Genomic DNA, 26,528 nt, shown 5'->3' with positions numbered 1-26,528 from the left:
ATTGAGGAATTGCCAAACTATTTTTAATAATGGCTGAACCATTTTACATCCCCACCAGCAATGTACCAGAGTCCTCATTTCTCCACATCTTCCCTAACACTTGTTATTTTTCACTTTTTATCATCACTATAGTCATCCTAAGTAGATTTATCTATCTATTGTAGTTTTAATTCCATTTCCCTCATGATTGATGATGTTAAGCATCTTTTCATGTGCTTGTTGGCCATTTGTAGATCTTCTTTGGAGAAAAAGATATTTTTGACAACTGAATAATAATACTCCATTTGATGAAATATTCTCCTGTTTTGGTTAAATTTCTCTGGATTAAAGCCCTAGTGTGTGCTGTTAGGGCAGTAGTCAGTAAACTAGCCAGTGGACCAAATCTAGCTCACTACTTGTTTTTATATGGCCTGCAAGCTAAGCATGTAGCCTACTCTGTGTCTTACTCCATTCTGCTGCTATAATAAAAATACCATAGACTAGATGGCTTATAAGGGATTCCCAGGTGGCTCAGTGGAAAAGAGTCTACCTGTTGATGCAGGAGATGCAAGTTCAATCCCTGGATTGGGAAGATCCCCCTGGAGTAGGAAAAGGCAACCGAGTCCAGAATTCTTGCCAGGGAAGTCCCATGAATAGAAGAACCTGGCAGGCTACAGGCCATGGGGTCGCAAAGAGTTGGACACAACTGAGCACACACACACCAGGTGGCTTATAAATAACAGTCTCTGTGTGTGTGTGTGTGTGTGTGTGTGTGTTTCCTCACAGCCTCAGAGGCTGGGAAGTCCAAGATCAAGGTGCCAACAGATTCAGTGTCTGCTGAGAGTCTGCTTCCTGGCTCATAGCCTGCCTTCTTGCTGTGTCCTGACGTGGCAGAAGGGGCAGAGGAGCTCTCTGGGTCTCTTTTATAAAGGACTCGAATATCATTCATAAGAGCTCTACCATCAGAACTTAATCACCTCCCCAAAGTCCTGTTTTCTAACACCATCCTATTGGGGGTTAGGTTTTAATATCAATACAAGAATTTTGAGGAGATACAAACATTCAGTCTTTTGCACCCTGCATTAGAAAGTCCTAATTCTTAGCTTCTAATTTTTTCACAGCCCTGATCACTGATGGCCAGAGAAGCCCTTACGAATCAAGAGGGGTCCTTGGTTTGTTCCTGGGTTTCAGCATCCTCCAAAAAAAAAAAGTCAGTAGATACTTGTGGGGAACACTCAAAATGAACTATAGTATTCAGTGTAGTTCTCATAGATGACTAAGTATTTTTTATTTCAGTAGATATTAAATTCCAAGTTTAAAGTATTATTGATAGGAACTAAAAGTAAAATTTCTAAAGTATCACTTGAATTTCAATTGTATCATTAAGAGTATCTTCCCTCAGTGAAGTTCCAGCTTTCACATTATTTATGGTAAAAATAAGAAAGTTTATTAAAATCATCTCTGAAGACTTTTTTGGCCCCAAATTCTGAAGTACTGTGATGCCAACATTAACTGTTAGGATGTCATTATGTTGCTTAGTAGCCCACTGAACTGTGGCATCCTGTATCTCAGAACTTAATCTGAGACTGAACTGAGACTGAATCTGAGACCCTTCTGTAACTGAACTGTTTTGAAAATGTATCTTCTCACACTTTTTCTTTGACTTTTTTTTTCCAAGTAACAGGCTTCAAGTTGATGAGGTGTCCCAATTGTACTGATTTCAGTAGATGTGCGTTTTATTAGGAGGAGGCTGATGAGGTGTCCCAATTGTACTGATTTCAGTAGATGTGCGTTTTATTAGGAGGAGGCTGTTAGCGACAGTCATTGCCATGCCTTGTGTAGGCCGTTTGAACACGTGTTGACTTAAGAAAATACCATTCAGATTAAAAAAAAAATCAAGTACTGAAAATTAGACTCAATAATGCTCGTCCAGTTTCTACACTGATTCTGTGCGACCCCATAGATGGCAGCCCACTGGGCTCCCCCGTCCCTGGGATTCTCCAGGCAAGAACACTGGAGTGGGTTGCCATTTCCTTCTCCAGTGCATGAAAGTGAAGTCGCTCAGTCCTGTCGGACTCTTCGAGACCCCATGGACTGCAGCCTTCCAGGCTCCTCCATCCATGGGATTTTCCAGGCACGAGTACTGGAGTAGGGTGCCATTTCCTTCTCCAACAATCAAATTACCCTAAACCAAATACACCCAGATATTAGTCTTGTTGTAGAAGCTACACTGTCTTATGTTTTGATAGGTTACTTTATAGTTAAGGGAAATTGAATGTTTAAGAGCAACGTTCAGTCCATTCCTGAAGAAAGGACTTCTCATTTTTCTATAGCTATTGCAGGATTCTGGATGAGATTTCATTAAGGTAATAGCCCCCAAGCCCTAGAGAGTGCTCTTAGTAGGAATTTGCATTTCCAGGGAATTCCCTGGCAGTCCAGTGGTTAGGACTCTGTGCTTTCATTGCTGAGAACCTGGGTACCATCCCTGATGGGGGAAGTAAAATCCTGTGAGATGCAGTCAAAAAAAATTCCCAAATGAGTAGATGCAATACTCCTGTCCCTGGAGACCTCTTGGCTCTCAGATCAACTCAGCTGCTTTGATTCTCAAATATTTACTTCTCTGATGAGTATAGAAGATTCTTGAATAAAGTCCTAGAAACCTCTAGTAGCATCAGACTAGTTTCTGTCTTTTTGCATTTTTATTGGTCTCTATGCTCTTCATTCCTTGATTGGCAGCTTTGTTAATGAAGGAAGCTCACCTTAATAATAAAATTATCAGGTTTAGATACTTGTTATTAGAAGCTATGTGCCAAATTGGAGACTTGGGCAGCCCCAAATTGGGGACTGTGTGCCAGCAAATTTGAAAAACTCTGCAGTGGCCACAGGACTGGAAAAGGTCAGTTTTCATTCCAGTCCCAAAGAAAGGCAATGCCAAAGAATATTCAGACTACCGCACAATTGCGCTAATTTCACATGCTAGCAAAGTAATGCTCAAAATTCTCCAAGCTAGGCTTCAATAGTATGTGACTGAAAACTTCCAGATGTTCAAGCTGGATTTAGAAAAAGCAGAGGAACCAGAGATCAAATTGCCAACATCCGCTGGATCATGAAAAAGCAAGAGAGTTCCAGAAAAACATCTGCTTCATTGACTACACTAAAGCTTTCGACTGTGTGGATCACAACCAGCTGTGGAAAATTCTTGAAGAGATGGGAATACCAGACCACCTGACCTGCCTCCTGAAAAACCTGCATGCAGGTCAAGAAGCAACAGTTAGAACTGGACATGGAACAATGGACTGGTTCCAAACTGGGAAGGGAATACATCAAGGCTATATATTGTCACCCTGCTTATTTAACTTACATGCAGAGTACATCATGCTAAATGCTGGGCTGGATGAAGCAGAGCTGGAATCAAAGATTGCCGGGAGAAATATCAGTAACCTCAGGTATGCAGATAACACCACCCTTATGGCAGAAAGCGAAGAAGAGCTAAAGAGCCCTTGGTGAAGGTGAAAGAGGAGAGTGAAAAACTGGCTTAAAACTCAACATTCAGAAAGCGAAGATCATGGCATCCAGTCCCATCACTTCATGGCAAAAGGATGAGGAAACAATGGAAACAGTGAGAGACTTTATTTTTTTGAGCTTCAAAATCACTGCAGATGGTGATGCAGTCATGAAATTAAAAGATATTTGCTCCTTGAAGGAAAAGCTATGACAGACCTAGACAGCATATTAAGAAGCAGAGACCTTACTTTGCCAACAAAGGTCCGTCTAGTCAAAGCTGTGGTTTTTCCAGTAGTCATGTATGGATGTGAGAGTCGGACCATAAAGAAGGCTGAGCATTGAAGAATTGATACTTTTGAACTATGATGTTGGAGAAGACTCTTGAGAATCCCTTGGACTGCAGGGAGATCAAACTGGTCAATCCTAAAGGAAATCAGTCCTGAATATTCATTGGTAGGACTGATGCTGAAGCTGAAGCTCCATTACTTTTGCCACCTGATGCAAAGAGCTGACTCATTAGAAAAGACCCTGATGCTGGGAAAGACTGAAGGCGGAAGGAGAAGGGGATGACAGAGGATGAGATGGTTGGATGGCAACACTGACTCAAGGGACGTGAGTTTGAGCAAGCTCTGGGAGGTGGTGAAGGACAGGGAAGCCTGGCGTGATGCAGTCCATGGGGTTGCAGAGTCAGACATGACTGAGCAACTGAACAACAACAAATCCCAGTCATTAAGGCTAAGAGGGTTTGTTGCTCACACTACATAACTCATTCTGAGGCTGTTATAGAGCCATACCGGCTATTGTTACTTTATTTTTTTAAAACTTATTTTGGGATATTGCCAATTAACAATGTTGTGATAGTTTTAGGTGGGCAACGAAGGGACTCGGCCATACCTATACCATACATGTATCTGTTCTCCCCCAAACTCCCCTCCCATCCAGGCTGACGTATAACATTGAGCACAGTTCCCTGGGCTACACAGTAGGACCTTGTTGGTTATCCACTGAGCTATTGTTACTTTAAACATGCCTATCTGTGATGTGCTCTTGTTCATTATTTGAACCTATCAGTAGGATAAAGTTTTTAATAAATGACAGTTGTCTACTGAAAAAAAGAGGATTTGTTGTTGTTCTTCAGTCTACCTCCCCATAAGAGGTCTGTAGTTGTTTTATAGTCTTAAGCCTTGTTTTATAGTCTTTCCCTTTGTCACCGATTCAGTGGACATGAACTTGGGCAAACTCCGGGAGATGGTGAGGGAGAGGGAGGCCTGGCCTGCTGCAGTCCATGGGGTCACAAAGAGTTGAACACAACTTGGCACCTGAACAACAACAACAGCCTTTGTCATTATCGAGAATTCCTGCTCTGCTTTCAGAAGAGGGCTGCGGTTAGGTCGGTTCATATTCCAAAATCTTGTTTTAGTATTTTCTATTACTACATGCCCTGTCCTCCTTATTCTGATGTGGAGTTGAAGTGTTTAGAGAATGATCATACTTACATATTACTCATTCTGTATCCTTTGATCAGCTTTTTAAAATTCTGATGCCTAGGTTGCACTCTGTACCAATTAAATCAGAATGTATGGGGTAGAAGCCCTAAATCGCAATTTTTTTTTTTTTAAAGATCCCCGGGTGATTCCAGTTTGCAGCAAGATTTAGAAACCATTGGCTTTAGGAATCATCTAGTGTAGAGGTTCTTTCAGTCATCTCTCTGTTACTCAGGATTAATTAGATGACCATATAACTGCATTTCAGTTACTTGAAAAAAAGATGTTCTATAAATTAAGATATAACTGTAGTCATTATCCCTGTTACTTAGACTGTAAAGAAGCCATTTTTGAAAAAAAAAAAGCCATTTTTGTGGTAAAATATATATAACATAAAATTTACCTTTTTAACTGTTTTAAGTGTACAGTTGAGGGGCGTTAAGTACATTCACATTATATACCACCACCACCACCATCCATCTCCAGAACTTTTCTTGTCTTCCCAAACTGAAACTCCATATCCATTACATCCTTCCCTGAAGCCCCTGGCAACCACCATTCTACTTTTATTTCTATGAATTTGACTACTTCATATGAGTAGAATTGTACAATATTTGTCGTTTTGTGACTATTTCATGTTGTAGATCATTCATGTTGAAGACTCATTCATGGAGCATGTGTCATAATTTCCTTCCTTTTTAAGGCTAAATAATACCCCTTTGTATATATCTACCACACTTGTTTTCCCATTCATCCATCGATGGACTCCTGGATTACTTTCACCTTTTGGCTATTGTAAATAATGCTGCCATGGTCATAGATATACAAGAAGCCCATTTTAAGTGATAACTTGATGTCTGTTCTTCTGCAAGATGCTTATCTGGATAAATTGCATGTTCTTAATGCAGGAGACCTGGGTTCGATCCCTGGGTTGGGAAAATCCCCTGGAGAAAGGAAAGGCTACCCACTCCAGTATTCTGGCCTGGAGAATTCCATGGAATGTAAAGTCCATGGGGTCACAAAGAGTCGGACACAACCAAGCAACTTGCACTTACACTTTCTTTTTTTAACTAATTTTTTTTTTTGGCTGCAAGGCACAGCATGCAGGATCTTAGTTCCCCAACCAGGGATCGAACCGATGCCCCCTGCAGTGGAAGCGTGGAGCTCTTAACCACCAGATTGCCAGTGAATTTCGAAATTGCTTGTTCTTCATGGATAGGTTGTACTCGTGTTCACCAGATGAGCTAGTACTTTTCTTTAGTAATTGATCTTCCTTTTACAAAAGAGGGCAAAAATTAAGTACTGTTCCAAGTGCTCTCTAGATTTTCTCAAAGGTGGTGATAGAATTATTGTCTCTCATCTCTCCTGCTCAGGCTGTTGATCAGTCCCACAGAAGTTGTGTTTTACAAATATTGTAACAGAAGTCTCTGTATGTCTAGTAGGAAATTAAGGATTCATTCTGTGTAGTTTAGTTTAACTCCAGAATGCTACTAGGACAAGATTGTAAGCTTAAAAATCAACCTTAAAAAGGCTCGCAGGTCATGTTATTCTGAGTGAGAGAGTGAGTGAGTGAAAGTCACTCAGTCGTGTCCAACTCTTTGCGACTCCATGGACTACAGTCCATGGAATTCTCCAGGTCAGAATACTGGAGTGGGTAGTCTTTCCTTTCTCCTGGGGATCTTCCCAACCCAGGGATGGAACCCAGGTTTCCCTCATTGCAGGTGGATTCTTTTCCAGCTGAGCCACAAGGGAAGCCATGCTATTCTACAAGTTGTGAACTAATTAGATTGAATCTAGAAGCCACGTTTGTTCAGTTGCTTAGTCTTGTCCAACTCTTTGTGACCCCATGGACTGTAGCCCGCCAGGCTCCTCTGTCCATGGGATTCTCCAGGCATGAGTACTGGAGTGGGTTGCTATTCGTTTTTTCAAGGGATCTTCCTGACCCAGGGATGGAACCCACATCTCCTGCTGCTGCTGCATTGGCAGGCGGCTTTTTTTTTTTTTTTTTACCACTGAGCCACCTGGGAAGCCCGGAAGTCACATTGGTTACTGAGGCTGTTTAACTCTGTTTCTATACAAAGCCTTAGCTTTTTTTGTTATAGAACCTAGTACCTGAGCTGAGAGCTCACTTCTTTACTTCTTCCCATTCTTAATGAACCCAATTTTTGTCTCTTGACCTCCTTGAAGGTTATTTTTTTTTTTACAGACAGTTCAGATAGACACTTTTATAAGCAAATCAGCTGCATTAGTCAATAGGTAGAAATTTTATGGAGGCAATCAACTTTGGAAAGGTAGTGTTTACTTAATTTAACATTGTTTTTCGTAAGGCATTACTTCATAATCCTGGAACCTATTTTTATAACATTGAAGAAATGGATTTTCATATGTGTGTTTGTTGTACTTTGATCTTTTTTACACTTTTTCTTAATTTTATACTTACAATAAAAGTCAGTTGAAATGAAAAAAGGCTTAGTGACATCACTAAAAGGAGAGACATTTTAAACTTTGTTAGTCTCTTTGGGTTAATGACTGAGCTGCATCTGTGCTTTAGAGGTACAGAAATGCCCTAAAAATTGAGAATCTGATGAGATAATGTAATTTTAGAGCCCATTTTACAAGTGAAACATGGCAGCTTATTCTTCTTGTTGAAAGCCTTGTCTGTCGAACTCTACAGTTTGAGAAACAGCGTAAACAAACCTTTTTTTTCTTTCTAGATCTTCATCTGCTGGTGGATGTTGCCTGCAAGCAGGAACACTTTCCAAAGGAGGAAGAATTAAGAGAGTGAGGAATGGATGACAAATGTGACATTGTGCACTAGCTGTGGCTGGAGGCAGACTAGCCTTGCACGTGACACACTGTTGGGATTTTTTTCAGTTCTGTTAAGGAAAAAAAAGTATTTTTGTTTTGTTAATTGAGAATTTTGTTATTTGAGAATTGGAATTTGATATTTACTACAGCTGTTCCGTTCAGATTGTTCACCTTGACAAACTACACGACATCTAGCAGTCTTTTGTTTGTTTGTTTGCTGCCCAGATCCCTTTCAAATGAAAAGTCCTGGCCTTCTGTTACAGTCAAGAAGCACCTAAAAACAGCTGCGTGTACGGTCCCGGAGAGTAGTCTGTGTGTGGGTGTGCTGATTTGTCGTCTTGCCACTTTCAAACAGTAGTCAGTGCAGCTCCACTGGGGAGTTCAGTCTATCTGTTTCAAATCGCAGTGTGATCCTTTTAGAGAAGAGTGTGAGAAGCAAAGGTGTGTGAGGTCACCAAGATCACAGGTCTAAATGGGTCAGGAATTCGAGGGAAGAAACTCTGGGGAAGAGTTAATTTTCTAAATGATTAACCAGGAAATGCTCTCACTTCCTCACCCGGCGTTCTGTTTCAAGAGCAAGGCATCTGGACTTGGACCATCCATCACACTTAACAGCCCCTTATTCTTTTCTATTAATGGGAACTTTCTTCTATTTTCATATCTTTCTTTAATTTTAATGATACAGTATCATAAATGGTAAGGTTTTGTTAATGTATCACTTGTTTAATATATCTTCTAAAGGAAAGTATTTTAACTTGTTTAATATAATTGTATTTATAAATGCTGGTAGATTTCAAGTTTTAAAGCTTTATATTTTTATTTATATTGTGGGTAGAAGGATAAAGGATGCCTGTGTAATATTTTTATTTTTAAAGGGGAATGTACAATGTGTGAGCAAAACCATTAAGAGATTTAACACAGTGTTTATACTTACATTCAGTAAGTATAAATTCTCAGCTGTAAAAGATACTGTGTGCAAATTTTGGGACTAACTGATTAGTAGTTACCTAACAGAAGCTATACCTTTAACAGTTTATGTATGGTTTAAGCTTCTGAGAGAAGTTTGGATAGTGGGATAGACTTAACATTTTTATCTCATCCCCTCTTTAGGATCCTAAATTCGAATAGTAGAATTGTGGAACTGGTTTTTAGGAGAGGTATCTTGGATATCCAGTTTCTGTGGTTGATCCCTCACTTGCTCATCCAATGACAGCAAGAAGCTTTCTGATTTTAAAGTTTTCAGTTGACTAGAACTTTCTTATTGGATTCTGCCTCAGTTTTCCTTATAAGCACTGCAGAAACAAAAGGGAAGCCTAGGAATGTGAAACTAGTGAGAAAGGAAAGGCACATAGTGATATGTGACGTAAATACTCTTTCAGCCATGGTGGGTGTAACAGTACATTTTTTAAATTGCGTTGTGCCTTCCCATTGATGTCAAACCCTGGAAGTATTACAGAGATAGTAGTATTTTAGAAAAGGATGAGCTCTGTTTTGGTCTGCAGTGACTCACTTTAGATATGAAAATAGGTTCTGAAAAGTGACCTCTTTGGTCTATCTGATTAGACTAGTCCATGTCGATGTGATGAACATTTATTTATCTTTATCAGCAAGGTTTAAAAGATGAATGGATTATCAAGACTCCTACATCTTTTGGTCAGACTCTGTATTTTGGTAGAGTATGTGAAGAGGAGACCCAGTTTCTAAATGAAGGAACTTTGCCTTTTCTCTGTGATGTTGAAAAAGCTGATAAGTAAAATATCACTAAGTAAGTGATATTCCTTCCCTCAACTATGCCTTTCTTGGCTTCATATATGTTGAAAGAGATAATATCTTTTGAGGAACATGTGTCAAGCAGGAACCTTGACATGGATTTGGTTTCAGTTGTTTTAAGGCTTACTTAATGAAATGCCTTTATCAGCTTTCCAAACTGTTTTTTTATATATTGATACAACAGATTGGGGAGCTGGATCTCCTGCTATACTCACATGCCTGCTACTCATCAGCTAAAGCTGTCATTACTGTCTTGGAAAAGTGGCAAAAGATAACATAAAATCTCTGTGTAAATTAGTCAGTAGGGTCTGATACAGGCTAACAAGGTTCCTGACTAGCACCTCAGTATTTCAGCACCTTATACACAAAAAATTTCAATCAGTCAACAATAAAGTGAGTGTTTCAACTAGACTTGTTGTCTTGCTTGTTTTTACTATTGAATTGGTGATCAATAGAAACCTCATTCATTATGACTAGTCATCATATTAGTAAAGTTCAAAAGGAAATGCGCTCTGTTTTTCAAAGAATCCGACTTAAAAAGTCCTGAGTTTTCTTCATTCACACTTGAATAGAGATTGAATCATTAAAATGCCATTGAGGATAAGGACAGTTCTTAGACATGCTTTTAGAAACCTAGGTTTGGGGAAAGAACCAAAGTCTTCAGTAACTTTAGTCAGTGCAGATGTGAAGGTAGGTCGTGAAGGGTGATCTGTCTCCTGTGGAAGGTTGGTGGTAGGTGTCAGTGTGGGCACTTCATTACTGCAGTGATGCCATCTTTATGGAAGTTAAAACTGCTCAGGGAAGACTCCAAAACTTTGAAGCCAGAGAATAATTTCTCTTGTTTATCAATTCTGCTGACTTTTCTTGTCAATACTGTGTATTTAATAAGCACAATATATCAGTGAACTAAGCCCTGTAGAGCTGTTTGGTTTGATCCTGAGTAACTCGAGGTACCCAGCCTCATGATATCTATTATCGTTCTCAGATCTCAGGGTTTCCTCAAGAGAGAGCAACCACATCTGTATTTTTTTCCTTTCAACTAAGTATCCGTATTAGGCCTTTTAGGTTGGGTATCTTAATTCCTTTGCAGGTTTCAAGCAGGAATAGGCGAGACAAAAACAATCAGTAGGTTACTGTTTGTTTAAAGTTTAAAGATGTTTTTGCATATATCAGATATGTAATAAAATATATTTAAAAGTTTTTGTTATACTTTTATATGGAATACATAAAAACATAAAACCATAGCAGACTTTAAAAAAATTATCTCCAGAAGAATTAGACCTATTTCTATTTTTTAGGAAAGGAGCTATAAAAGGTCTATATTTGTATTATGTTCTTATGGTCCAACCAATAAAGAAAAAGTGCTAAATTAAGAATTTACTTTAGAATTTATCTCTCAGCTCTAGGTGTTATTAGGCCTAAAATGCCAAAACTATACCCATAAACTCTCTTTAAAAATTTATTAAATTTTTAATTGAAATATAATTGAATTACAATGTGTTAGTTTCAGTGTGCAACAAAGTGACTCAGATACACACATATATATATACACACACACATTTTTTTTCAGATTCTTTTCTATTATCGTTTATTCCAAGATACTGAAAATAGTTCCCTGTACTATATAATAGGTGTTTGTTATATAGTAGTTTGTATCTGCTAAGCCCAACCTCCTAATTTACTCCCTTCCAGCACTTTCCCCTTTGGTAACCGTAGGTTTGTTTCCATGTCTGTGAGTCTCTCTCTGTTTTGCAGATAAGTTCATCTGTGTCATTGTAGATTCCAGATACAAGTGATAGCGTATGATGTTTGTCTTTGGCTTGCCTCACTTAGTATGATAATCTCTAGGTCCATCTTTGTTGCTGTAAATGGCATTATTTCATTCTTTTTTATTGGCTGAGTAATATTCCATTGTATAAATGTACCACATCTTTATCCATTTATCTGTTGATGGACATTCAGGTTGCTTCCATGTCTTGGCTATTGCAAATGGTACTGCTGTGAACACTGGGGTAAATGTATCTTTTCAAATTAGACTGTAAACCCTCTTTAGGGATAAAATTCTCAAGGTGACTAGGTCACTCATACCTTTTGCCTTCAGAGGCATTGTCATTTAATCTTGACAACCAAGCTACAATGCAGTTGTTATTCTCCACATTTTCCAGGTGATCAATTTGCACAATTCTTTTGTGCATGTTAGAAATTGTTTTAAATTTTATGTGCTTCTTACCACAATTTAAAATGTACTTTTTACCACAATAAGCATGTAGCATAAATCTTAGCCTTTTTTAAGTGTAATGTTAATCATATTCACATCATTGTTCATTTGTACAGTTTGGAAAGATTATTGGCATCAGGTTAAAAATAAAATGTCTGGCCACAGTCAAATACAATCTGGTCATTTTGAAAATTCAAATTTTAGAAACATACATCAGAAACGTTTGCATTCTTTCTAAAGATAATGTTACTAGAAGGGTTATGGTTCACAAATGTGGTAAAAGTTACTTGTTGCTATTGTTGTTGCTAAGTCACTTCAGTCGTGTCCGACTCTGTGTGACCCCATAGATGGCAGCCCACCAGGCTCCCCCGTCCCTGGGATTCTCCAGGCAAGAACACTGGAGTGGGTTGCCATTTCCTTCTCCAATGCATGAAAGTGAAAAGTGAAAGGGAAGTTGCTCAGTTGTGTTCGACTCTTCGTGACCCCATGGACTGCAGCCTACCAGGCTCCTCCATCCATGGGATTTTCCAGGTAAGAGTACTGGAGTGGGGTGCCATCGCCTTCTCTGGGTAAAAGTTACCAGAAGGATTATTTTTCACAAATGTGGTAAGTAACCAAAAATTAGTTTTCTTTTTGTCTACACCCTTCTTATTAAGCATATATATTTACCCCTTTACTTGTATTTATGATATAGACTTATTTTCAGTTTCACATTGAAGGCCCAGGTCTGATCCATAGTATTATTTCACATCCCAGGGATGTAAGAAGAAAATAACAGATTCCAGCCCTCTGACATCACCTAATGTAAAAGCCTGGTACAGGCACAGTTTAGAAAAGAGCTACTGAATTTAAATTTGCAGGAGCTGAAGCAAAACTTCATAAAATGGACAGAATTCTTGCCAGGGTAGCTGACTTAAAACAGCAATAAATCAGTGAGTGAGAACTACAGCACAGGATCACATTATTCTGGCTTTGTGGCCTTTATAGACACTAAAACCCGGAAGAGCAGACATCACTTTGAACTTATATTTGCAAAACGTTGTGTCCATTATTTTATCTTATGGGTTTCCTTTTTTTTTTTTTTTGGTCTTTATTTCCTCATCCCGCCATCTCTGTCTCTTGGGTGCAGAATCTGCTTACCTATCTGTTCAAGTGGCCTTGATTTACGTGTGGGAACTTGCTTACTCAGAGAAAGGTATTGAGGACTGAACTGGGTGCAGTTTGGCCGTGGCTCAATAGAGGGAGTTGGGGAGCCGAGAGAAGAGCGAGCTCAGGAACGTGTCTGGCGAAGTGTGCGCGCACCGTGCCCCAGGCAGCCAGGAGGAGGGGGCGGGACGGGGCGGCTGCCTCTGGCTGCTCCACCCTCACTGTGTCAGCAGGTAGAGAGCGTGATTGCAGTCCCAGGGGAGGGAGTCCGAGCTAGAACACCAATTACAAACCACAGGCTTCCTGCTCTAGGGAGTTGATCCAGAATTGTCTTTCTGGAAGGGAAGCACTTGAATCCTTCCGAACTTTCCAAGTCTATCCATGATTCAGAGACCTTGCCTTCTCCCTTTGGGATTGTCTGTGTTCCTGGTAGTGAATTGTTGCTGATGTATTTGCTTTGCTCTTTCAAGATCTCATCATTTTTATATGCTGTTTGGGGAGAAAAAGGACTTTTGTTAGAAAGGAGATTTCAGAAATGGTTTTGGATCCTCTCTAAGTGTTTTTAGAATTCTTTGGGGACAGTAGCTCTAACCTTGGAGTAAGTTTCTGCCTTTGACCTGCATGGATTATTTTTTCAGGCTGCGGAATTTCTCGGCTCCTACCTGCAGTGTGGGGCACTTGGTTTGGTTGCAGAGTAAGAAGGTGGAAGAATGAACTGTACTTGGTTAAGCAGTTGAAACCTTTTCTTGAGCAGGATCTATAAAAGCATAATTGAATTTGTTTCACCCCCGTGGATTCCAGTGGGCCCGACAGCACAACAGGTTTGCAGATTTCTTTTGAAATTCTTTTTTTTTCTCCCTCTGCCTCAGCGAAAGAAAGGAATCTATATAACAGGTTCATATTCAATTGCTTGGCTTTTCAGCACTTATTCTGAAGACTTAATAAGATTTTTTAACTTGACCTCTGAACACAGTGGGCTTTGTGGTTGAAGTGCATTTATATTTACTTAAGGGTGCACATTTTGAAATCTTAGAATAAGATTTTGTTTGTACAAAGACCCAAATTCTCAAGTGCGCCTAGAAATAGCACAGATCTACTCTACTCAGGATTATTTTTACTTTTTCAGGGCATTCTACTTAGAGCCTGTAGACTAATCACCTCCTCACTCCCCCTATCTTTTATTCCCTACCCCCTCAAGGAATTTGAAAACGTGTTAGGAATAGTCCTTTGTTTTACTATGAACCCAGAAAATTACAGATTATAAGATCTGGATAATAAAGTAGTTTCCAAAAGCATCTCATGGGAAATCACAGTGCTTGGCATTCTCAAGTAGGAGAATAAAAGGAGGAATCCCTAAGATAGAAAGGAAAATAAAGATAGAAATATGAATTTCAACCGGAAAAGATAATTGGAAAGCCAACCTTTTCAAATATTCTTCGAATTATGAAAATTGGAAAAGATTGTGATGCTCAGATTTATCCTGTGAATATGTGAAGACATAAATTAGCACCTAACTTACTGGCAAATCTAGGTAGAAAATTTAAAACTCATAGTATATTTAAGTTCATGAAAAGTGTTATAGGTTCAGTGGGCCTGGAACTTTGGCTACACTGAAATACAGTTTAATGTTGAAACTTTTATGAATACATGTAGCATCTTTGGCCATCTCTCAAAGTGTGGTCTGAAATATTGTTCCCTCTCCTTCCCCTTAAAAAAGAAGCTCTGTGATCTTTAGTCTTTTACCATTGACAAGTTTTGTAACTTAAAGGGGCCACCTCTTCATTTTCTGAGCTGGAGTTTTTCACTCTCACCTTTGATGCATGGCCTTGGTCGTTTACTTTGCCTTGTTTTGTTCATTAACATTGGGTTTAGTGGCTCGAGGACTTGTTGCATATGGAAGACCAGCACCAGGTGATCTGACATAATAAAAATTCAGGATGTGACATTCAACCTCAAGCAACACTGAAAATTCCAAAGAGAAGTGCGGTATCTTTACTAATCGTAGTGAAGATGGGAGAAAACGACATACCTGAAGCAGAAGTAGGCTGACAATAACCTTCTTGCCTGCTTGAGCAGGAATACCACCTGTCCTTGGGAATATACTTTAGAGAAAGGAAGGGCCAAAACTACGACTCGGCTTTCTGAAACGGACGCAGAAGTTTCTTTTCCTCCATTTGTCTGGATTTGAGAACCTGCGTTTGGTCTTAGCTACTGGAAGCAGTATGTATGGCCGAAGTGCATCGCTGCAGCTGGTAGCATGAGTGGTGGCCACCAGCTACAGCTGGCTGCCCTCTGGCCCTGGCTGCTGATGGCTACCCTGCAGGCAGGCTTTGGACGCACGGGACTGGTACTGGCGGCAGCGGTGGAGTCTGAAAGATCAGCTGAGCAGAAGGCTATTATCAGAGTGATCCCCTTGAAAATGGACCCCACAGGAAAACTGAATCTCACTTTGGAAGGCGTGTTTGCTGGTGTTGCTGAAATAACTCCAGCAGAAGGAAAATTAATGCAGGTAAGGATGACTTTTATTATTTTTCACTTTCCATCTGTTTGAAATATACCTTCCTTGTTTTGTCTTCCAAATCGAATTCCACAGAAGGGCTCTGCTGCCTGGCTTTCTATTTGTTTCATCTTGTTAAACATGTTACTTATTGACATTCTAAAGCAAATTCTGAGTTTATACTCTAGAAGAAACGTAAATGCTGTATTTTATAAGATCATCTGCTTATTTTTAACTCTGGTATTACACTATATTACATAATAAGACCTTTCTTTGCAAGTGATATATTCTGGACACTTTTTTTTTTTTTTAATAGATGATATATATGGGCTTGTATTTAATTAACTCAAAGAGTGTACTTATATCCTGTTTTAGATTTGAGGTGAGCACTAAGGTTGATTTTGATGGTCAGCAGCACCCTGATGTTCTAGAATGCCTTTGGAGCATATTTGATCACTGTGTCACTTTTAAAAATCAGTCAAGCTTGAATGCTACGGTTGGCCTTATACCATGTGTGGCCCCCTATTGCTAAGCCCCAAATGGAGAGGATTGGATTACAAAATGGACACAAGCTGTAAACCTGCCTCCTGACCACTTTAGACTTGTCTACACTTAATTTTATTATTTTCAAAAATTTTAAATTTAACATCTGTGTTTTATTGACCCACGGAGTTTTTCAGACAGTTTCTTAGGCTTTGCAGTTGTGAATTTTGCCTATAACTCATTCATAGCCTGCTCTATATGTGTTTAATTTATGAACTGACTGAGGCCATAGCATTTCATAGATGAATTGCTCATACCCCCTACCCCCACCCTCCAAATGTAGAGCCTGGAGGGCTCTGCCTTTTTAATGTGGCATTTTAGTATCTTATTCTATAAAATTATATTACTTATTGATTAAAATTCATTTTATCAAAGGACATTTCTTGCTGTAGCTCTCGGTCACAGGTGAAAATGTTGTTAAATCAAGCTCAGATTTTTATTGCGTGATATGAACAGAACCAAAATATAGTATAAATTTAAATTTTGGTCCACCCAAAGGGAAAAGCTGAGAAAATTTAACAAATTTTATAGAACTCTCTTTGCCCAACACAGAGTTTTATGTATATCTTAGTGGCTTTTCACGATCACTTCTTGGGCAATGTTTTGAAGCTGGGATAAGTGAAGTGGAAGAAGAATTGGGTGAAAAGGAAGGCTCTGCTATTTAGATAAATAGACAGGCAAAAAGAATATATCTGGAAAAAATAGTGTAAGAATTTTTGGAAAAGAGTCTATTTAATTTGAACTTTAGGACAGACTTAGGAATATCTAAACGTTGAAACCATAAATCATTTTGAATACAAACTTCCTTCCTGACTTTGCCTGGTTAATACCCTGAAGCATGAGGTATGTATTCCATTTTCATTTCTTGCCCTAAGTAATTTCAGGATGGAATCATATTCTGGTAGCTCTGAGGCGTTGGAAGCTGTACTAAACTTTGTGCCTTATTAATATCCTGTGGCAGCATGTTCAATGGGTTAATTATATGCTGCGTTAAATAGTGTCCTCTTTTATTTTAAATTTTTTGTCTTCTATTATAATACGTCTCTACGTAAAGTTTCTGTATATTCATAAAGGAAACGGTATGTAAGAGATATTAGCTGGCATTCTCTTTGCGATTTATTACTTTGTCAATCTTTATCATGTCTTCTCCTATTTTGCCCTTTTTCTCATACTGGTAAGTGTTGCTTAATCCTTTTTTTCCACATATTAACTTTGAGTCTACCATTGTCCTTTAAGTATTGCTTCTTCACTTTGTGAAGAACGAATTTCATTGTTATTTAGCAGGACCTTTCCAGGCTTTCCAGTAGATAGTTGGCATCATTGGCAATTTTCAGTCTTTTCTTTGCCTTTTCTCTCCGTGCAAGCTTCTTCTATGTCAGGGTCAATAATAAATTTGTATACTAGCTTAGTATTAATCTTTGGAGATTTTCAGTATTGGTCCTGGTTTATTGTCTATTAATCAAGTTTTAATCCACAATAATTACTAAATTTTCTTAATAATCTCTAATGAGAGACTTAAAAACTTTTGAATGAGATGCATCAGTTCTTTTTTATCCACTATTTGATTAACTCTTTCAAAGAAGTCTAGCGTGTTAGGGACACATGGTGTACACTTCTAGAATCCATGCTGTTTGTTCCTTATCAGATTACACTGCAACACAGGTTTACTCAACTGTGGTTAACCAAGCCTTCCACTCAGCTCAAGTTCTGTTTAAATGTCCTAGAGCTGTGCTTTGCTGCACTTTAGCTTTCTTGGTGGATATCTGTCCCCTGGTGTCACAAATCCAAAGACAGTTTTCTCTGTTGGCGTTGCAGAATTTTGGATAATTCTATATATCCTTCTACCTATGAATTATTCTAGCTGCCTGTTAAGCTTGATTATCTTCAAAGATACAGTTAAGGCTTTGTAAAATTGGGCATGCAGTGCATTGGGAAATGTGAAATTATGAGGACAATGATTTAAAAAAATAATGATGACTGCGTTATTGTGGTTTCTGTAATTTCCAGAAGTTTCCTAATATCTGACATGTCTTTACATTTTGTTCAGTTATTTCAGTGTATGTACTGTTTCATAAGGACCAAATTAACTGGATTTTCATTTGTATTACAATTTGGATTTTCCTTAAAGAGAAACATCTGTGACAGCGTGCCCCAGATATTATTATTCTGTTTAATAATAAAATAGACCACAGAACTTTTTCCTAAAATTATTTTGTCTGTCTCAGCTTCATCTGATGACTATATATACAAGACCAGGTCTTGGTGAATTTTTGTCCTGATTCTTATTCCTCAGTTTTCTCTTTACCAAGAGTTATATCCATTGTACAGTATATGTTCAGAGTCTTAAATGATAATATTCTCTTTAAAGTACTATAAGAAAGTCAAAATAAAAGAGGAAATGTTGCCTTGCCATATTTCTTTCATTTCTCAAATCGTCTCTTGTCCGTTTGAAAACTCCCATCTGAGTCTTGACCAAATTATATTGTTTTCCTTCCTATTTGGCCCAAGAGCTGCTTCTCTGCACAACCGTATTATTTCAAATCCCTGTGCGGGTTTGCCATTGTCTTTAAAGTGTCTACTTCTTAGCTTTCCTCTATATTTGCCAAAATCGTGTCTCTCCCTCTTCTGATTTCCTGCTCCTTTTTAAATCTGTTTCCCATTTAATGTTTATATTTAGGATAACCTTCTACCATTCTTCCATCTCAGTATTTCCCTAACTAGCCATCAAAAATCCAGGTCCAAAAAAATATTTTTTTTATAATTACAAGTAATGATGGATGTTAACTAAACTTATTGTGGGGATCATTTCACAATATATATGTATGTCAAATCTTATTATACACCTGAAAATAATACAGTGTTATATATCAATTATATCTCAAAGAAAAAGCAGAATGTGGGGGACACACACACACACAAATTCATGTCAAGGAAACTAATTACTTGGCAGTGTGATAAAGACACTGGGAGTGATTACACTATTATTGTTATTGTTTCGACCATTCTTTCGAATATACTCTTTTTTTCTCCTGGTTTATACAACTGTAGAAGGAAAATGAGCTGGAGTTTACGCGCTGTCCCATTGTCCAGCTTTCTGGTTTGTTAACCTCTTATCAACATTTGTTTATATTATTTCTTAGTGATATTGTTGCTACCACTTCTAAAAATGATTACAGTCCTGTTTTCTTTCTCCATTCTTGCTCTTTATTAATAAACGTGACTTAGAGGGACACCCCAAAATTCATTTTCCTTCTCCTCAAAGCAGAAGCCCAAGAGGATCTTAGTGTAGTGCAGGAGAGGTCACTGATTCTTTCACCATCACATTCTTCCTGCTCAGCTGGTTGTCCTGGATTTTCTTAGACTCCAGGTTAAAGTTATGATCAAGATTAGAATGTGCTGCCCTGAGGCTTCAGACCTACAATGGAAGCTGTGGTAGTGCAGCATTTGGCCAGCAGCAGTGAACACCTCCTGCACAAATTCCCCCTTGCGTGGTGTCTCTGCTTGCCCCTCCATTTACCTATTAGTCAACACATAGTTATCCTATCTTTGCATTCTCGCTTTATTTATAGTCAGGGCCTGAAGTGAACGTTTTGGGGAGGAAGAGGAAACTTCATAGTTTAAGTTTTGGCCAAAGCCAGAGAGACAATGCTGTATAGCAAACTTGCAGTTGACAAAGTGATTAAACTGTAACTAAAGGGACTTGACTTTTAGCTCCAATCCTGCCACTAAGTAGTTGGGTGACAAGATAGTTTTTTACCTTTCTAGGCTTTAGATTTGCGTCTGCATAACTGAACTTTAACGTGCCATGCACTTTACATGTATTAGCTCACTGAATCTTCATTATACCTTCAAGAGAGAAATACAGTCCTTTTTTTTTTTTAAGACTAGGGCAGATGTTTTTTAATTGTGTTTTTAACTGAAGTAGAGTTAATGTACAATATTGTATAAGTCACAGGGCTTCCCTCGTAGCTCAGTCGGTAAAGAGTCTACCTGCAATGCAGGAGACCCGGGTTCGATTCCTGGGTCGGGAAGATGCCCTAGAGAAGGAAATGGCAACCCACCCCAGTATTCTGGCCTGAAGAACCCCATGAACAGAGGAGCCTGGCAGGCTACAGTCTATGGGGTTGCAAGAGTCAGACACGACTAAGCGCACACTGGACAGCATATAAGTTACGAATATACAATATAGTGATTCACAATTATTGAAGGTATGACTCCATTTATAGTTATTATAAAATATTGGCTATATTCCCTGTGTTGTACAATATGTCCTTGTAGCTTATTTTATACGTAATACTGGTACCTCCTACTCTTCCAGCCCTGTATTGCCGCTCCTCCTCCCTGCCCCCACTGGGAGAGCCACTAGTTCGTTCTCTGTGAGTCTGCTTCTTTTTTTGTTGTTGTTATATTCACTAGTTGTTGTATTTTTTAGATTCCACATATAAGTGATATCATACAGTAGACATACAGTACTTTTATTTTCACATATTATAGGTAAAGAAACAGAGGATCAAAGTGAGTCTCAAGCTATTTGCCAAAGTCTAAAAGTAAGTGGCACAGCTGGAGCTTGAACCCCAGAGCTCATGCTTTCCTCACTCTAAAATTTTGTACATCTAAAATGCTGCAGATGAACACCAGGGTAGGCCTTATATAAATGATGAATTTATTTCCAGAACAGAAGAGAATGCAGATGATGAGTACTGTTCTCTGCAGTTAATCCAAACTGTATGTATTTCTTCTATTTCTCTTCATTTGTGCTTAATTTACAAAGACATTTGTAAATCAGAATGTTATTTACTTGGTATATCTGTTTTAGTGTAACAATTATCATTACCTTTCTCTTCATTTTATAACAGTAAGTTATCTCACATAGGAACATGAAATAATAAACTTTGACGTAGCATGCATCCAACTGTCATTGCTCAAGTCAGAGCTTCTTGGAAGCAGAGATTTCAAAGATTTTGTAGCTTTGAGGCCAGCCTTTAAAAGAAGTATAACTATTTGAAGTACAGTCAACTCTCAGTTATTTATGTTAGTGGGGGGTGCAGAAAATTCAGTTAATTTATAGTTGACTTTGGAATGTAGTCAGAAGTATACCATCGGATGTAAACCCTCTGTGCACACAAGCAGGCTGAGGTGCTTGCCTCCTGGGATCCCAGCTTGACTTGGCTTTGTTGTCAGAAGTGTGGCACCCGGAAGAGAGAAGGAAGCTGCAGATATTTTTATTGATAGTTTTTCAGGTTAAGGAGATATCTCATGTAAAAGTACCCATCAGACAGATTTGTATAAATAATCGTTCTGTACTTCATGTGGAAATCCCGCAGAGTTGTTGTAAGTTCAAATTCATTAATCTGTCTGGTTGTAGGAAGCAATGACTGAGCTGTGCCCTTGGTTATTGCCCCTGTCAGGCTATTGAGTGTCCTTTGAGCGGATTCCAGGGGTAGGCATTTCCTTGGTTATTGTGGTAAACGGTGTGTGTGTGTGTGTGTTGTAATTTTCTTTATCTACAAATTAGTCATAGTTAACTTTTTACACAGTTTTAAAGATATCCCTGAGGCTCAAGGTTTTGTTTTTGTTTTCAATAAAAAAAAGCCTTTACATTTTATCCACCGAGAAGTATTTATTGGAACTTTTATGTGCTTCCCCCTCTCCCTTGCTGCTGCTGCTGCTGCTAAGTCGCTTCAGTCGTGCCCGACTCTGTGCAACCCCACAGATGGCAGCCCACCAGGCTCGCCCGTCCCTGGGATTCTCCAGGCAAGAACACTGGAGTGGGCTGCCATTTCCTTCTCCAACAGAGGAAAAGGTGTTATAAATGAGCAATGTACTATTATAAATGTTCTGTCAGGAACCAGAATTGATAGCAGGGTATTGTTGTTAGAGAAGTGTATGATGATGTTCCATCAAATTTCTGTAGTGATTTTCTTCCAAGGAGCTTAAAATGATTCACAAATACTTGCAAACCAAATACAGGTGATACTCCATTTTGTAGAAAAGGAAACTTAATGACAGAGAAAGCAAGTTAATTATCTTAGAACAAAGTCACACAGAAATAAATGGACCCTGTGTACTTTGCAGGAGATAGATGAATAGTCCACTTTTTAAGTTATCCAAGGATGTGCTTTTCTCAGGGAAATCCTCAAAAGCTAAAATTCTGTCAATGGTTGAGATGTGGGATATGGTCCCAATATCCTCTATTGGGACCTGTGTTGCTCGATTTGGTGATTCAGCTATTGGTGAAGCAGGGTGCCAACTTTATGTCTCAGAAGCCCTCTGAGCTGACTCTGTGACCTGCATTCATTGTTTCATTGAGAATTGTTGGAGTTGGAGCCAGAGTTTTTACAATGAGCTGTTGAGGACCTGCAGGATCTGGCCTGGCACCTGCACCTCTTGCCTCCTCACCCCTCACTCTGCTCCAGTCGCTGTGACCTTGTTGTCCTTCAGCTAAGCCAGGCCTGCTCCCACCTCAGGGCCTTTCCACTTCCTCATCCCACTTACATCCCAAACACTTTCTTCTCTTAGTCCCTCAAATGTCCGCCCCAAGTGTCAAATACACCTTCTTGGTGAGGCCTTCCTGGGCCTGTTCTGAGGGAGTCTTCCTGTTCCCCCAGGGCTCCTCTTCTCCGCCCCTGCTTTGCTTTGCTTTGTAAACTTCCTGCAGTGTGGCACACTTTTATGCTGTCTCCCCTCAGGAGGCTGTGAGCTCTGTGAAAGCAGGGCTTTCATCTCTCAGTTCAGAGCTGTGTTTTGGGGAACAGGGCTTTAGTGTACTTGGTGCTTTTCCCATAGGAGTAACTCAATAAATATTTATTGAATGAATATAAGGAACATTATGGTGGTGCCGAGTGGCTGTGATTGGTCAGAGATCACTCTAGGATGAAACAGACTTATTTATCTCATCACATTTTTTAAGTACATTTTTTGAAGTCGATTATTGTGAGTGCTTTGGGCTTGATAGAGCATGCTGCACTCTGTTCTCTCTCTGACTTATCACTGACAGCATACTGTCTCCTTGATGGTCATTTTCAAACTGTAAACATGACTTTAAACGATTTGTTTGGTATAATCAATATCCTTTACACAGCACTTACTTAGTTTTAATAACTAGCCCAATCCCTACTTTTTAGGAAATTGTCATTTTCCAAGAAAAATGTCTTGGGGTACTGATGTAAAATCTGTGATTATAAGATGGTGTGTGCATGTGTGCTGTGCTCAGTCATGTCTGATTCTTTGTGACCCCCCTGGGGTGTAGCCCACCAGGCTCCTCTGTCCATGGAATTTTCCAGGCAAGAAGAATACTGGAGTGGGCTATTATTTCCTCCTCCAGGGCATCTTCCCAACCCAAGGATCTTGAACCCATGTCTTCTGCATTAGCAGGCAGATTCTTTACCACTGAACCACCTGGGAAACCCAATTATAAGATATTAGCATGCATCCGAAGGACCTTACCTTCTTAGTCCTTGGGGCTTGTGAATCCCAATTCTGATCTTGAGATACCCTAACACAGTGGCTTTCAATCTTTTTTTTTGGAGGGGGGGGTCACTGGCCCCTTTGAAAATGTGATGGAAGTTATTGACCATATGTACTTAATGTACAATTTTGCATAAAATCCCAGTGGAGAGAATCTCTGAGACACATGTAAGAATCTAAAGATTCTAGGTCAAGAGCTGTTATCCTAGAATAATCCCAGTTATTTCAGAAATGAAACCAAATTCTCAAAACTAACTTACCTTGAGTTTAGTTAATTTGAAAAGTCTTTGTCTACATTAATAGAAGTCAGACAGACAACAGTATTACGGTGCAGTTATAAGAAGGTTGGCCTGACCTAAGATGACCTTAGATACAAAAATTGGTATCTGACAAAGACTGCTTGTGTGTAGTTAAGGAATTGTGCTCTCCAAATATTAAGTGAAACTGCATCAAGAAATGCCTGTGTGTGTATGTATGTGTGTGCTAAGTCCCTTCAGTCAGGTCCGACTCTTTGCGACCCCATGGACTGTAGCCTGCCAGGCTCCCCCCGGTCTGTGGGAATTTCCAGGCAAGAGTGCTGGAGTGGGGTGCCATTTCCTTACAACCCTTCATCATGGTGGTTTCACTCAAAGACACATAAGAATAAAAGATATCTTACTAATTTGTTTTGATATAAGCAGAACAGTTGTGGCCCTGGGTGCCTGTTTGGTCCCTGAAGTCAGAGAACAGAGGCTGTAAAACCAGCCAACTTTGGTGACTTTTCCACACCTGTTTGTCTTCTGTCCTTTAAGCCCCATTGCTTTTCCTGAGGTAGGAGGCCTTGGGCCCTTCAGTTTCTGTTTGCTATAACGGAAAACTTTGAATCTCTTTAAAAAACATTCATTATTTCTTGCATGTTTGTTTTTAAATAACAGATAAGCTACTTTACATACTCTTCTTTTTATCTGGCTTCTAAACATTACAGTTCATTTTCTTTTGATATTTTTAAATATATTTAATGTATTAGAGTTTGTATTTAATTTCAAATTCAGAAACACCAAAATAATCAAAGTGATTTAAATTAGGGTTTTTAAAATGGTAAACACAAAGTCTCACATTTTTCCTGGAGATAGGAAATTATCTTATTTAGATATTATGATCCTGAATCTGAAGCAGTGATCTTTCTTTGGGATGGCGATATAACTATCTTCAAGACCCCTGTTTGTTTTTTAAAAATCTAGAGCACTTCTATTATGATGGAAATCAACCATATATTACTGTAATTTTAAATAGCATAGTCAGTTACCATTACCTATCAATTTTGTGCATGCTAATATATCAAAAGGGTACTATTATGCATAACTAACTGATGATAATTGATAATTGAGAAACTCTGTTGCTTTATTTCTGTAAAATAATTTGGAGAAGACTGAAGACCTTATGTTTTGTGCCTACTAATCTTGCTGTTTCCTAAAAAATGATCATAGATTTCCATTCTTTTTTCTCCTGCTTTCTACAGTATTACAAGTTATCCATTCTTAAAAAGAAATCTTTCACATGCTTCCAGTTTTGAGTTCTTTCGCTGTTATATCTTCTGCTTAGAATCATATTGGCTAATCTAACTTTAAAAATCTTGTGGCCAAATTCTTTTTAAATTTTGTGAAGGACTTTATTGGCCTTTTACTGAAATTAGTTCCTATTCAGTTTTCCTTACCTGGGATAAAATACAGTTCTGGGTGGGAGGGCAGAGGAATAGCCCCCATTTGAAATTAAAATATAATCATCAGATTTCAAGTTAGAAAAAAACCTAATGCAATCATTTCATTTTACAGAGGAAGAAATAAACTCAGATTAGTGCTTTGCCAGTCAAAGGACTGCCAATCTACTGCCATATCTTACTGGCCAGCATTTTTAGCACACCTTATTTATGTATTTTAAACTTCTTTGGGTCATTGTGGGAAGATTAAAAAGCAGATGTTGGCAGAGATTTTCTCCCTGAACATTCCATGAAGAAGATATTATGGAGTGCCGTAGGGTCTCTTTCGTCTTTGATCCCTAGTCAACTCGAAGGCATACTTAAAAACAAGTGGACAGAAAAACCCCTTGCTGCACTCAGCATTGCTTTACCCGTGCCTGTGCGTACAGGAAGTTATGCCAGGGAGTCACTGCGCCAGGCGGCCTTTTGTCCTGGGTTGTGTTTTCAAAGCAACAGAGGCTCTTTATGAACTCCAGGCCAAGATCCTTATTGAGAGTGGGGACTGCTCTGGAGTCTCTCCATGTCTTATACTTGGGGTCTCTACTGTGGGGTCTTCCCTTCCATACTCTGTGGCAGGTCCTATGGGAATACCAAGGCCAGCCCCGTTGCCTAGACCGACTGAGGAGATACAGCTTTAACAGTGGAAAGCAGTGTGTGATGAACGCCAAACAAGAAGTGCAGGCATAAATGCCATGATAGTGCCAGTTTTCATCTTCTCAGGAGGCATTCAAATGACTGTGGTGATTCTGTCTCGAGGTCCTCTATGATTGAAGAAAAAGTAAACAAAAAACGTAAAATTTTAATCCAGGCAACTTCAAGTAGTTGAAATCTAGAGGACAGTTACAGCCCAAACAGTCATACCTTCTAATTTTCACTTTTATCAGTTAAGTATAGGTTATAATATTGCCTGTATAAATATTCCTGTATGTATAATACTCATCAGTAACATTTTCTTTAGAGGTCCAAATAACTAAACACAATGGCTTTCTTTTCAAATCGCAAACTGGCTTTCTAAAATGAGAAGTTTCTGTTAAATTGTAGTAAAATTAAATAAAAAATTTTAGCTTTAAACAGAGTTCAACACATTGGGAATTCTGTTTGAATTGATGATCTCATTGGCTCATTTTAAATCTTCATAAACTGCACAAAAGAAAAAATAAACACTAGGACTATATAGAAGGTGAGAAATATTTTTAAAATTAATTGGAGGAAAAATATTTGAATATCATCTATATTTAGAAAACTTAGAAAAAAGCCTTTAATGCCAAGGCTTTTATTATCATCATTGACTTTAGTCAATATTAACTGTTATTCTCATTCTCTTGGTTTTAGTGTAATTTACCTGTCCGCTATGACAAAAACATTAGGTTATTCTCT

General features: G+C 38.7%; 2 protein-coding genes across 3 annotated transcripts in view; both read left to right on the top strand.

The window, feature by feature from the left end:
- The window catches only part of HSF5 (heat shock transcription factor 5), a 52,831-nt gene extending 42,875 nt beyond the window's left edge, over window positions 1–9,956 (top strand). Inside the window, exon 6 of the mRNA XM_003587377.5 lies at window positions 7,682–9,956. Coding sequence (XP_003587425.1) covers window positions 7,682–7,752 — 71 coding nt within the window. The 3' untranslated portion in view covers window positions 7,753–9,956. The remainder of the gene's footprint in view (window positions 1–7,681) is intronic.
- A 3,265-nt stretch (window positions 9,957–13,221) lies between these two features.
- Window positions 13,222–26,528, top strand: part of RNF43 (ring finger protein 43) — a 66,700-nt gene continuing 53,393 nt past the window's right edge. The window contains exons 1-2 of one of the 2 annotated variants that reach the window (XM_005219941.5): window positions 13,222–13,730; window positions 14,782–15,418. In XM_005219941.5, coding sequence (XP_005219998.2) covers window positions 15,167–15,418 — 252 coding nt within the window. In that variant the 5' untranslated portion in view covers window positions 13,222–13,730; window positions 14,782–15,166. Of the gene's footprint in view, window positions 13,731–14,781; window positions 15,419–26,528 lie in introns of those variants that run through there. The other variant, NM_001191194.1, reaches the window with a different exon arrangement.

The sequence above is a fragment of the Bos taurus genome, chromosome 19, assembly GCF_002263795.3.
Source record: "Bos taurus isolate L1 Dominette 01449 registration number 42190680 breed Hereford chromosome 19, ARS-UCD2.0, whole genome shotgun sequence".
NCBI classification, from domain to species: Eukaryota; Metazoa; Chordata; class Mammalia; order Artiodactyla; family Bovidae; genus Bos; species Bos taurus.
Note: the sequence above shows the minus strand (reverse complement) of the source record. Positions and strands in the feature narration are given on the sequence as shown.